Raw genomic sequence first — 14,235 nt, forward strand, 5'->3', positions numbered from 1 at the left:
GCGTTATCACCTTCCACTTATCACTGCTTTATCACTTCTCTATCCCTTCTCCAGGTTAATACATCTGCCAAATAAATGTGAGAAAAACACAGTTTTCATGAATTCTCCCCATGATTACTTTCGTTCACTCAGGGTACAATTAGAATAAACCCTAAATGTAATCAGCTTTTTATTCTAATGCTTTTTTCATGTACAGTAGCAAATATACAAGTTCTGGTTGCCAGGAACAAAGGTACTAAAATATACTATGGACTAGAAGGTGTTAAAAATGGATGCCTTATAAAACTTCTACTGGCCACTGTGAATGTAATACATACAGTTTTATCAGGAAGAGCAACTGATCGCAGAGAGGTGGAGCCTAATATCCTGTTGGAACATTTATTCAGATCTTTCTTCTGCCAAACAGTTTGTCCTCTAAGTTCATAGGTTGTGGGACATTTTCCTAAAACATCAACCTGGGGAAAAAAAGACAAAGTATTTTATTATGCCAACACATGGTAGCTACAGTTGTTAAAGGAACTGTAAAATAGTTTTTTTACTACTTCTTTGAGATGTGTATAAATCTGTCATGAGAAACCTGTTAATCTAAATAGCTGAAGAAAGCTGATACAAAGACTCAGTGCACACCTTTGTAAGGAAAATGAAATGCTTAATCTCCCTGTAGTATTGGATCTTAGGGACTGATGCTGCTGAGTTCGTTGGTAGAATTGTGGGAGCGATAATATGCATTTGTTAATTTCAGCCTTCCACTTAATGTGCAAACATTGAAGGTCCATACACACTAGTGCTTTCCCACCCGGGCCGGGCGGTGCATGCAGCTCCTGAACGATAGTCCAGATCGAGCATGCATGCACTGCCGACAGCGACGATCATTGCCGACCCATGGGGCAGCGCATCGGTTGTCGCTGGCGGCATAGACACTTGCCGAGAAAAAAAGGAACGAAAGACTGCATAGGATAGAGTGAATATAAGCACCCTGTTTGTTTATGTAACTAAGCTAGATAGATCTGGTTTTTGTGTTGATATTAGTTGATAGGTCATTGAAGTTTGTCAATCAAATAAGTTATCCAATGAGAAGGGTTTAGGTAGGCGGGTTATATTAGTTTATTTAAGTGAGGGCTGAGGTAATCTGATTCCTCTCGCCATTTTTGTGATCCCAGGACTGGTAATGTAACTGGTATCACTCTGCAGGGTTATCAATATTATTTAGGTTGTTATTATAGCTTAGGTTGTTATTATAGCTTAGGTTTTTGTTATTCATCTTTAAATTAGTTATTATTGTGGAGTAGCTGTTTTTTATTTAGTTAATTTCATAAGTGTTTAATTTAGTCAAGGCTGTTAATTTTCTTGTCCTGTACTGAGGTAACTTTATTAGCTTCTATTTACTCAGTATACCTCGCCCCCGCCGCAGTGCGCCCCCTCCCGGCTGGCTGGTTGAGGCATCTAAGCCTCTCACTGCAGCCGCTACCTCTCCGGCGCTAAGAGGAGCACGGCATTACGCTGTGAGGGGAGCCAGGCGGGCAGTCCCCAGCGCCCGCGCTGCTCGGCCAGAGGCAGCGGTGAGCGCTCACCCGCCTCTCTCTCCCTCTGTGCTGCGGGCCTGGCTGTCAGGCATGACGGCCAGCCCCACAAGCACACACCCCGGCCTCCATTAATAGCAAGCAGCGGGTTAGGTGCATCGGCCCCTGCTGCTAAAAGCCCCGCCCCCGTCGCCATGTCAAATAACATGACGGCCGTTAGCACTCCTCCCACAGCTTCAGGAGCTGGGGGGGGGGGGGGGAGCACGGCTGCAGGGGGCACCATTATTTATCCAGCAGGGCTCCAGGGGAGAGGCAGTATATTAGCCTCTCCCATATCAGGAGCCAAGAATGTTAGGCAGGAAAATATAATAAGGGAGAATTTCAATTCTCCAGGGCCTGCAGTGGCAGGCTCAGATTTGGCAAGGGGATTGCTTAGAATCCCCCCCCCCCCTCCTTCCTCTCAATTACAAATGCAGGCGGGTGGGGGGGTTTCAGCCCCCGCAGGTTTCATGGTCCCCATATTTCAGCCAAGGTGCTCCACAGAATATAATGCATCTGCATGTGGCAGGGCAGCAGCATTTGTTTAATACTCAAATGCCTCATTTAAGTCAGTTTTACCAACCCTGTGCCGTACTTCAAGTTGTGCAATTTACCCCCTCCCCCCCCCCCCCCCAAGCAGGCAGGCAGGCAATCAATATGCACATTGGTTGCAGCCTGCACCTAATCAATTTATGAGCGCTCATCAGATTGGTTTGCCGACCCTGCCCCAAGTTCCTCCACCGGCCAGACCCGCATCACCACGGCAGTTGGAGGTGAATATTGCACGTGCGCAATCTCAAGTACGAGCGGCGTCGGTAGTGACCGGCTGGTCAGAAGTGGCCGGTCAAGCAGGAAGTAATGCTGTTTTATTGAGTCCGCAGGTTTTAGCATCTCATACAGCTTCATTGGACACATCAGCAGCAGGCGAGATTCCACTGGACGCAGGAGACGCGGACGCGGGTCCTTCTACTACTGGAACTGGTGAGAAAAATTCAGAAGTTCAGCTTAGCGCGAATTTTTCTCATTCCAACGAATCATCTGATACGTCTAGTTCACTGGAGAATCCGCGCAAATTTATGCGGACATTCATTCAGCATCTTAGAGGGAAGCGTAAAAGTTCAAAGGGAGGGTGTAGCGTAGCAAGCAGCTCGGCTCCTGATGCAACAGGTGATAGCGTACAATGCGCGGATATGGCAATTCTAAGAGGAGTTAGGTCTAAGGTTAGGGAAAGAATAAAGAAAGGCCGATTTGTAGATATGTTTGCGATTACGCATGACGCTAAAAAAGCGTTGGGCACAGCAAAGGCTGGGGGGGCGGCTGCTGAAGAAGCTAGAAGGAATTATCCTAACTAGCTTGCGGGGATTTATATATTTGCGGCTTGCTATATGGAGTCTCGTCCATCAGAAATCATGAATATTCTGAAGTATTTTCACCTGGTACATAATATGTATCTTACGGCGAGGCAAAATGTTTGGAGGCAGTATGATGAGTTATTTAGGAAAAAGCAGGACAAAAGATTTTAAGGTCACCAGTGAATTGTTTTAAATTCAGTTTCAATCTACCTGTAGTTAGGGCGGTTATAGTTTTGGCCAGAGAAACCTAAAGTCAGCTACAGATTTTCCAGGGATAGTAAGAATGAAGATTGCAGCTGAAGTTGTTTTAGGGCGTATGTGTGGCCCTTTTGAAAGTCCACCTCTAGCTGAATTTTGTGTTTCTCCATTGGCGGTAGTTCCAAAGAAAGAGCCAGGAAAATGTAGGATAATTGAGTACCTTTCCTACCCGGAAGGGGGCTCAATAAACAAGGCTCTTGACCCCTCTTTGTATAGCGTAAAATATCAGTCTTTTTGAAGAAGCTGTGGCTATGGTTAAAGGTTTTAGTTATTATTATTATTTATTATTTATTACCAGTTCTTTATATAGCGCACACATATTCCGCAGCGCTTTCCAGAGAATATTTGGCCATTCACATCAGTCCCTGCCCCAGTGGAGCTTACAATCTATATCACATGTACATGCACACACTTTCACGCTAGGGTTAATTTTTGTTGGGATCCAATTAACCTACCAGTATATATTTGGATTGTGGGAGGAAACCGGAGTACCCGGAGGAAACCCACACAAGTACGGGGAGAATATACAAACTCCGCACAGTTGGGCCATGGTGGGAATCGAACCCATGACCTCAGTGCTGTGAGGCAGTGGTGCTAACCATTACACCATCCGTACTAGTTCGGGAGCGTTGTTAGCAAAAGTGGGTATAGAATCAGCCTTTAGACTGTTACCGCTGCACCCTGATTCGTTTAAGTTTATGGGTTTCAAGATGGATGGTCAATTTTATGTAGATAGGTGTTGCCTATGGGCTGTTCAGTTTCGTGTTCTTATTTTGAAGGTTTTAGTTCATTTCTACAGTGGTGTGTGCGGGCAGGCACCGGTCGGTTCGGAGTCACCCATTATTTGGATGGCTTCTTGTTGGCAGGTCCTGCGGGTAGCTAAGTGTGCCAGGAATTACTTTTTTCAGTTCAAGCGCTTTTTTCGGTTATGGGTGTACCGATAGCCAAAGATAAAACAGAGGGGCCTGTGACCCGTTTATCTTATCTGGGTCCAATTTAAAAAAAAAAAAAGTTTTGGTGCTTATTTTGAAGGGGAATGGTGCGCCGAAGTTTGGCCTGAGGAATGGCGCACAAGGAAGTTTACTGACAGTATGCTTTTGCTTGAGCTTTTTCCAATAATTATCGCAATTGAGATATGGGGTTTTAGGCTTAGGAATCAGAGGATTTTATTCTGGTGTGATAATTTAAGGGTGGTTCAAGCGATTAATATTCAAAAATCTTCGTGTTCACACGCTTTGAGGTTGCTACGGCATTTGACCTTTAGGTTTTTACAGTTGAATATAGATTTGAATGCTGGGCATGTCCCTGGGGTTGAGAACGGGATAGCGGATGCTTTATCTCATTTTCAATGGGATAGATTTAGAGCATTAGCCCCAGCAGCAAAAAGGGAAGGTTTATCATGTCCCGAATTTGTATGGCAGATCATCAAACCGGCATGAAAGCTTTAACATTGAAGGCGTTGGCCCCGGGAACTTTGAGATCGTATTCTGCAGCTTGGGAGGATTGGCAGGCGTATTTGAATTCTGGAGGTAGGGGTAAGAGTATCCACGATGCTATATTAGAATTTGTATGGTTATGGCATGAGAGGGGTAGTTATAAAGCAGCGATGTTGGGTGCTTTAGCAGGAATTTCATATTTTTTGCGTTTGGAAGGGTTGTCAGACCCAACTAAATCTTTTATTTTATCAAAGGCTTTGAGGGGTTGGGCTAAGGAGCAAGCAGGTGTAAGTGGCGCACGTAGACCAATCGACATTGGGTTATTGAAAGAGTTAATTATCGCGGTTTCTGGTATTGCATTAGGGGAATTTGAGGTTGCCCTTTTTTAGTTTAGCATTTGCTATAGCTTTTTTCGGCGCTGTTAGATTAGGTGAGATAGCGGCAAAAAAGCAAAAGTTCAGTGGATTCAGGCATGTTGTTAAATAATGTAGTGTTGAAGGATAATAAGCTGCTTATTAAAATACACCATTCCAAAACGGATCAACTAGGGAGAGGTAAATGGATTTCTTTTCCTATGCATAAGGAGCCGAGCATTTGCCCAGTAAGATTAGCAGAGGCTTATGGTCAGTTTCGTTTCGGAATCCCAGGGCCATAAGCCACCCGCCGTTAAAGGGGGATTGGAGTTCTTTTCACCTTTTTCCTCACAACATTTTTGAGGTTTGGTGTTGTTCACCTCCATCTGGGTCGCCTAAACAACTAAGTTTTTATCCTTCCCTGTTTCTCTTTAGCAGTTTCGTTAAAGATTATAGTAATATTGAATAAAATGTTCTTTGTTTTGTTGTTTTTTTCTACAGGTTTTTGTTTGACATTATCAAGCCGGGTGTGGATTGTGGGTTGCTCATATATTTATTGGGCCAGTAGGCACAGGATGTCCAAGTCGTTCCCTTTTGAAGTGAGGTGGATAGGTTTAAGGGGAATGAGATGAAACAACCTATTAAGTGTGCTCTGGAACTTCAAAGAAAAATGGGGTGCCCCTGATTGTTTGGTGATACATTTAGGTGGCAATGATCTGGGTACATTTAAAGGTATAGAACTTATTAACGCCATAATAAAGAATTTTCAGATAATCACAGAGCATTTGGCCTTTGGTTAAGGTGGTATGGTCAGAAGTGGTACCGTGTAGATTTTGGAGGGGCACCCAAGGAGGAGCGGCTTTAGATAAAGTAAAAAGGAAACTCAATGCCCAACCTCCAGATATGTCATACGAGTAGGCATATTTATATAGGTTGGATGGAGTGCATTTATCTGAGAGTGGTTTGGAGTTATTTGTCACAGCCTTATTGAGGTGTTGAAAGGAGGTTTGAGGTTTTAGGTTGTGGTGGCGGTTTTCGTAGTCTAGAGCCTCCGAACTTGGCGGAAAGCAGTGCTATTCAGCGGCTTAATTTAGCGCAGCAGAGCTTGGCTAGCATTTCCCCTTTGAGAAAAGGCGAGTCGGTCACTACCTCAGGGGAGGACCAGGTCACCATCTTATGGAAAGACCAGCACTGTGCTAATTAAGGGGAGATGGTTCTACCCAGGACGGATTGCGCAAGGGGCGGAAACTCCGCCCCATTTGTTTAAAAATTAAAGTTTTAAGCCATGGCCGAGTTGACACTGCTTTTTCGCCACCGGTGAATAATATTTTCAATTCTGATTAGAATTTAATAAATCTGGCTGTGACCTCCATTTTTTCCAATTTATACAGTTGTCTGTGTCATTATTTCTAGGTTTATTGGTTCTAGTTTGTGTAATAAATAAAACATATGGGTGACTTAAAAGGAACGAAAGACTGCATAGGATAGAGTGAATATAAGCACCCTGTTTGTTTATGTAACTAAGCTAGATAGATCTGGTTTTTGTGTTGATATTAGTTGATAGGTCATTGAAGTTTGTCAATCAAATAAGTTATCCAATGAGAAGGGTTTAGGTAGGCGGGTTATATTAGTTTATTTAAGTGAGGGCTGAGGTAATCTGATTCCTCTTGCCATTTTTGTGATCCCACCCACCCACCCGGCAATTTTAACTTCGTTATAAAAATTAAAAGTTTTGGTTTTCTTTTTTGAAACTTTACGTTGGAATAATGAGTTATTATTATTCCAGCAAGTGCGAGGCGCAGCGGGCGGAAAGCAGTGCTATTCGGCGGCTTAATTTAGCGCAGCAGAGCTTGGCTAGCATTTCCCCTTTGAGAAAAGGCGAGTCGGTCACTACCTCAGGGGAGGACCAGGTCACCATCTTATGGAGGGACCAGCACTGTGCTAATTAAGGGGAGATGGTTCTACCCAGGACGGATTGCGCAAGGGGCGGAAACTCCGCCCCATTTGTTTAAAAATTAAAGTTTTAAGCCATGGCCGAGTTGACACTGCTTTTTCGCCACCGGTGAATAATATTTTCAATTCTGATTAGAATTTAATAAATCTGGCTGTGACCTCCATTTTTTCCAATTTATACAGTTGTCTGTGTCATTATTTCTAGGTTTATTGGTTCTAGTTTGTGTAATAAATAAAACATATGGGTGACTTATGAGTGACGTCACTCAGGAAGGGGGAAAATAAGCGATGTCGCTCATTTTCTCAGCAAGTGTGTATGCACCTTTAGGCACCTACTTTCTACACCTCTGCATGCGGTTACTCTGCCAGTGATTCTTGACACACCACCTTTGGTGCACCACCACACGCACCTTCGGGTCTGGGACTGAGGGTCGACAGCACAAAGGTCGACACACTTTAGGTCGACGCCAATTGGTCGACACACCTTAGGTCGACATGGACAAAAGGTCGACATGGACAAAAGGTCGACAGGAACAAGGTCGACATGGAAAAAGGCCGACATGAGTTTTTAATGTTTTTTTGGTGTCGTTTTCTTCGTAGAGTGACCGGGAACCCCAATTAGTGCACCGCGTCCCCTCGCATGGCTCGCTTCGCTCACCATGCTTCGGGCATGGTGCCTTCGCTCCTCTACCGCTTCGCTCGGCACACTTTACTGTTCCAATCGTAGTCCACGTGGATCGTTAAGTATGAAAAGGTTCAAAAACAGAAAAAAATCATGAAAAACTCATGTCGACCTTTTTCCATGTCGACCTTGTTCCTGTCGACCTTTTGTCCATGTCGACCTAAGGTGTGTCGACCAATTGGCGTCGACCTAAAGTGTGTCGACCTTTGTGCTGTCGACCTGGAGTCCGGATACCGCACCTTCAACACTTGCACCTGCCTTATGGTGGGAGCAGTTTCCGTTCACATGCCCGCAACATTCCCATAACACGAGATGGATTTTTTTTGTGTTCACATCAGGCCGCCTGATACCATCCGAGCCATATGCAAACCGTGCCTTTGTGCGCACACTCAGGGTAATGAATGCGAGGTAATAATAATAATTTTATTTATATAGCGCTCTTTCTCCAATAGGACTCGCCTTGAGTCCTATTGGAGAAAGAGCGCTATATAAATAAAATTATTATTATTACCTCGCATTCATTACCCAGAGTGTGCGCACAAAGGCACGGTTTGCATATGGCTCGGATGGTATCAGGCGGCCTGGCTTAACAGATACATAGCATAATATAGTACAGAAAATAATGAAGTACATTTTCATAAAATACAGAAGCATGAAGATACTAAAAGGGACATTATGGAAATGCTTGAGCAGTGTTGGACTGGGGCATGAAGGGCCCACCGGGGGAATGCAGTTATAGGGGCCCATACTTAGGGGTGTGGCCAGCCTACAAAGGGGGTGTGGCCAGCCTCCACAGAGGCTTGAAATACACAAAAGTTTAGTGCAGTGTAATGCAACATATCTACCATGTATAATACAAGTGCACAACCTGATCCCTAGAGGAAAGAGTGGGCACTCAGGCAGTGGGGCCTACTGGTGGTTTCCCTGGTACCCCTGTGGGCCAGTCCAACCCTGTGCTTGAGTAAACAGGAAAGTTTTGAGTCTACTTTTGAAGGATTCTATAGTTGGGGCCTCTCGCACTGTGCAGGGAAGTGAGTTCCATAGAGTCGGAGCCGCATGACTAAAGCTCGACCCCTAGATGAATTATGGGAGATTCTAGGTACTGCTAAAAGTCCTTAATCTACAGATCACAGTAATCGAGTGCGGCAGTATGGGGTCAGAAGCTGCTTCAGGTACCTTGGGCCCTGGTCATGTAGTGCTTTGAAACTCAGTAAGCCAATCTTGAAGATGATACGCCATCTTACATGCAGCCAGTGAAGGGAGTAGAGGATAGGTGTTATGTGGCTAGAACGGGGCTGGTTGGTTAACAACCTGGCAGCTGTGTTTTGCACCAGCTGTAAGTGGTGCAATTCTTTTGCTGGGAGACCAAGGTACTGTAGAGGGCATTACAGTAGTCTAGTCGAGATGATACAAATGCATGTATGACTTTTGGCAGATCATCTGAGGGAATTAAGTGCTTGATTCTGGCTATGTTCCTCAGGTGAAAGAATGAGGATTTGATTGTGGCTGATATCTGTGTCAAGCCACCATCCAGGACAACGCCAAGATTCCGCACATGATCAGTGGTCTGTAATTCTGAATCCCCGAGTGTAAGTCCAGTTGGTTGGCTATGCTGCAGTCTTGTCCTTTGATGTTGTGGTTGTATCATAAGGACCTCTGTTTTATCCGGGTTCAGTCGCAGCCAACTGGCGCTCATCCACTCCTGGAGCTCAGCTAGACAGCCATTTAGGGTTGCTATTGGGTTATCAGTGCCTGGAGCAAAGGACAAGTACAGTTGTGTATCATCTGCATAGCAGTGGTAGAGCAGGCCATGGTGCCGATTATTTCACCCAATGGTAGCATGTAAGTATACTGCAAAAAGCATGGGGGATAGTATAGAACCTTGTGGGACACCACATGGCAATGGCACTGATGGTGATGAGTATACCCCAGATGATACTCTCTGTGACCTGCCTGTGAGAAATTATTTGAACTAGCTCAGGACTGTGCCATCCAGACCACAGAAATGTATCAGTCGCTCAATCAGAAGCCCATGGTCCACGGTATCAAATGCTGCAGAGAGCTCAAGAAGGATCAATATTGAACAGTCACCTCTGTCTCTTGCCATCAGAAGATCATTTAACACACACACCAGGTCTGTTTCTGTGCTATGTCTTCTCCTGAATCCTGATTGGAAAGGATCATAAATATCATGGGTTGTCAGGCGGGTTTCCAGTTGATTTGCAACCACTTTCTCAATAACCTTTCCTAGGAAAGGAAGGTTTGATACCGGTCTGTAGTTGGTCATGCAGTCGGGATCTAAATCTGTTTTTTAAGAAGCGGTCTAACAATTGCTTCCTTTAGGGGTCCAGGAAAAATGCCTGTCTGCAAAGAGCATTGAACAATTTTTGCAGAGACAGGACCAATTATATCCATACAACCTATTAGAAGCTTGGTTGAGGCCAGGTCCAGATCACAGGTGGTGGGACGCAAAATCCGAGCAATTTAATCAGTGTCCTTTACATCCACTGGGTCAAAGCTGGTCCATGAAGGCAGGTGGCTTATATTGGCAGGCTTTGTAGTTTGGCACTCCTTTGATGGCACTGTGGATATTCCAGCCCGGATGGTGGATATTTTATCTGCAAAGAAGTTTGCAAACTCGTTGCATCTTGCCTGGGAGAGGGTTTCATCAGTCTGCAGGCATGCTGGCTTGCAAAGCATCTCCACTGTGCGGAAAAGTTGAGCTGGCCTATTGTTTGCTGCCGTGATTAGGGAGGCCAATCCCGGGATCGGGATCAGCGGGATCCCGGGATTTGGGCCCAAAAATGCCGGGATTTGAATCCCGGGATTGGAGCATCCAATCCCGGGATTCACGGGATTACACTGCGCATTTGCGGGAGGGAGGGTGTGTAAGTAATACTACTTACAATTAGGCGGGCGGCAGCCATAGACAAACGCTGAATGCGGCGGCACTTCAAATGTGGCGCCGTCCGCGAGCCAATCAGAGCTGGCGGACCGGCAGCCAATCAGGGAAGCTGCCGCAGCAGCGGCAGCCAATCAGGAGCGACTGCTGCGGCCGCTTCCCTGATTCGCTGCCGGTCCGCCAGCTCTGGTTGGCTGGCGGCCGGCACTTCATTTGAAATGCTGCCTCGTTCAGTGTGTCCATGGCTGCCGCCCACCTAATAGTAAGTGATATTACTTACACCCACCCTCCCTCCGTGCAGTGCTAACACCCTCTCTCCCGCGCCGCTACCAACCCTCCCCCTACCTACACCCTCCCGCACCGCTAACTACATCCTCCCACCCAGCTATCTACACCCTCCCTCCCTTCCGCGCCGCTACCTACACCCTCTCGCACTGCTACCTACCCTCCAGCGCTGCTCCCTACACCCTTCTTAACTGATCCCTACTGCAATCCCGGGATTGAGCGTTTTTCAATCCCGAATCCCGGGATTGAAAAAACGGCCCGGGATTGGCCTCCCTAGCCGTGATCTCATTTGACAGGAACTGTGATTTCTTATGAGTGATTGTCGATTGATATTCTTCGTTATGCTTTATTAGTTTTATTTTGTCATCCACTAGGTTAGTCTTCCTCCATCGTCTTTCCAGTCTACGCCCCCTTTTCTTGAGCTCACTAACACTGTTGTCGAACCAGGGAGCTCGACGTTGTGGTTTATGAGGTCTTATACGCACAGGGGCGATAATATCAAGTGCAGCCATAACATCCCTATTATAATAACGGACTAGGGAACAGGGATCTTCACAGGCACCCAGTATAGCAGAGAGATCCAGATTTGCTGCAAGAGCCTGGGGAGTCATACCCCTCCTTGGACGATACCTGGTCAACTCCATGGGCAGAGATCTTATTTGAGGGGTTGCAACTGAGAACCAAAGGGAGTGGTGGTCTGACCAGATGACTGGGTTTATTTTTAAGTCAGTGACTTCTAATCCAATCTGAAAGAGAAGATCAAGAGTGTGACCACTTTTATGTGTGGCAGAAGGAATGACCTGTGTGAAGCCCAGACCATTCATTGTGCACAGGAGGTCTTGGCCAAGGCGTGAGAGCTCATCATCCACCCATGCATTGAAATCCCAGAGGATAAGCCATCTTTGATGTTCCAGAACCAGGCCAGCAACAGTGTCTGTAATTTCTTGTAGAAATATCTTTCCATCTCCAGGGAGCCGGTAAATGAGAAGTATTCTGAAACCTAGTCCTGTCGAACTCTGGGCAGCAATGCACTCGACTGAGCGAGTAATTTCAATAGGGTGGACCCTAAGTTTAAGTTCTTTTTTGAAGCAGATAGCCACCCCGCCACCCCTGCGGTCCAGTCTTGGGTTGTGGATGACAGAGTAGTTTGTTGGGATCGCAGCCTCCAATATAGGTGCTGCATTTTCATCTAGCCAGGTCTCTGTAACACAGGCTAGATCTGCAGATTCAATAAGGTCAGCAATTGTTGCAGTCTTGTTTCTTATAGATCTGGCATTACAAAGGACTGACCTGATTGGGCATACCAGAGGGCCTCCAGTTTTCTTTATGTTAAGTGCAGGAGCTCTGGGTATGGGGGTCACAAAGCGAGAGTTGACAGTTCTGTTCTTCCAAACACAGGGCCGTCTTTTGGGTATCACTTCTATTTGATTGTTCTTTGAAGCTGGGGGTGAGCAGGTGGGCAAAGGACTTAGGTGGTTACCGGGGGAAATACATTTCCGGCCTGCTTGCTTCCCAAGAATGCGCCTGTGTTTTCTTTTTAAAATGCCAAGGGATTGGAGAATAGAAGCCTGTTATGGTGTGATAGGAACTGCGGAACGTGGTGGGCAGAGTGAAAGAATGAAGCTGTAGGAATACGTATACATTGGGTCATTAATGACAGATTACTATAAGTATGAGCTGCATATGATGATGAGAGAGAAAGAGAAAGCAGTCTTAGTTTATTTTTTGTTTTGTTTTTTGTGTTGTTTTCCTCCAATTCTGTATGTGATCCAAAATTATAATGGGTTTATGAACAGACTTATTGCTATAACCTATTTGGTATATTTGAAGCAAGTGATAAATAAAATAACTACTGATTTAGTCAATTAACATAGGACAGGCAGGATTTTGGAAAGGTGTTAGAAGCCAATTCCTATTGTGTAGGTATGAAAAGTCTCAGTGTGAGAGGCCTTTCAAGTAGATTTCATGTGGGGGTAGTGATAACGTGTCCTGGGAAATGGATCCTGCTATTTGAGGTAAGGGTTTTCTGAATCTTGCATGCATACCCAGTAGCAAATAATCACTCATCTACATGGACATCAGCTTTGGGCATGGATTTCATGTTCTTCTGAAACAGGACCATAGCGGGCTTCACAGCCCCCAGTGTTCACCAGTAGTGGGCAATGATAATAACCCTGGCAAGAGCTGTTGAATTTTCGATGGCAAAAAAAAAAGAAACCAGAGCAGAAATTATGGTAGTAAGTGAGTTGAACGATGGGTATGGCTAAACCAGTATGTAGATTTAATACAGTGGGTGATAAAATGTGCAGGGAGCACAGAGTTGCCACTGTGGTAACTGACCTCTTTGATGGTCCTTCCTGCAGATGGTATCTTCAGGTTGCCCTGCAGGACACTTAGGATTCCTCGCTTGACATTGAGTGCCCATGTTGCCTCTTCTCTTGTTGGACATATCTTTTGTATTTTCCCATCCTGATAGGAAAACTGAAGTGGGTGCTTTTCTAGGATGTCCCTGTTACCAAACAAAAATGAACAAAACAGATGTCGACATTTCCATTTATCCTAGCTATATGCCCGCTTTCATAACCAAAACGTAACTGTACTATAATGTACATCTACATAGCCTCCCTAGTGTATTATTAGGATTAGGAGTGATCCTGGGCTGTGGTGTCTATGCCTACTCAGTATTGGCACTGGAAGTGTGCGGAGACACATGTGCTGTATACTTCGGGGAAGATTTAATAAGAATAGCTAACTATCTATCTCGATCTACGTATTAATGCCTGAGGAGGGAGCCTGTGTTCACAGTGGGCACCTTCTTTGAGCACCCCCCCTCCCCTTATCTTTCTTACCTTGTGCCGACAACCAGGTCCTTCTATCCTCCATGGTGCCATCTTCCCAGAGATATTTGGAAGATGTGAATGGGAAGATGGTGCCATGGAGGAGGAGGGACCTGGTTGTTGGCATAAGGTAAAAATAATCTGTATGCAGTGTGAGGACCCCAGGAGGCTGTGTGCACAGTACACCTGCACCCATTATCAATACGATTATCTATCTATCTATCTATCTATCTATCTATCTATCTATCTATCTATCTATTTATCTGTCTATCTATGGCTTTATCCAGAAAGACATGAAATCATGAGAAACAAATGAGTATACTATGATGATATAATTTTGCAGCTTCATTTTACATCTTTAATGGAAATATAGTATCAGGAGAACGATCCAATCGCACCTTAACTCATGAAATTCCTTTTGAGAACCTTGCTTTGACGTCACATTTGCCTTCAAGTGGCTATGATGTATCTGCAAAAAAGGGACAAATATATAATGGAAAGTAGATTGGAGTATATATTCTTTTTATCTCATTTTAGACCTAAAGCAAAGTAGTGGTACAGTTATGTTTAGGACTATTGTATTCCCAAATGTGGACTGATACTTAACTGGGAGCACAG

General features: G+C 45.0%; 1 protein-coding gene across 1 annotated transcript in view; it reads right to left on the minus strand.

The window, feature by feature from the left end:
- Nucleotides 1–14,235, minus strand: part of LOC134944150 (vitellogenin-like) — a 162,132-nt gene that overhangs the window by 135,213 nt on the left and 12,684 nt on the right. The window contains exons 4-6 of the mRNA XM_063932731.1: nt 14,016–14,086; nt 13,121–13,289; nt 318–455 (exon numbers count right to left, since the gene is read on the minus strand). Of these exons, the coding sequence (XP_063788801.1) occupies nt 318–455; nt 13,121–13,289; nt 14,016–14,086 (378 nt within the window). The remainder of the gene's footprint in view (nt 1–317; nt 456–13,120; nt 13,290–14,015; nt 14,087–14,235) is intronic.

Source organism: Pseudophryne corroboree, chromosome 7, assembly GCF_028390025.1.
Source record: "Pseudophryne corroboree isolate aPseCor3 chromosome 7, aPseCor3.hap2, whole genome shotgun sequence".
Classification (NCBI taxonomy): Eukaryota; Metazoa; Chordata; class Amphibia; order Anura; family Myobatrachidae; genus Pseudophryne; species Pseudophryne corroboree.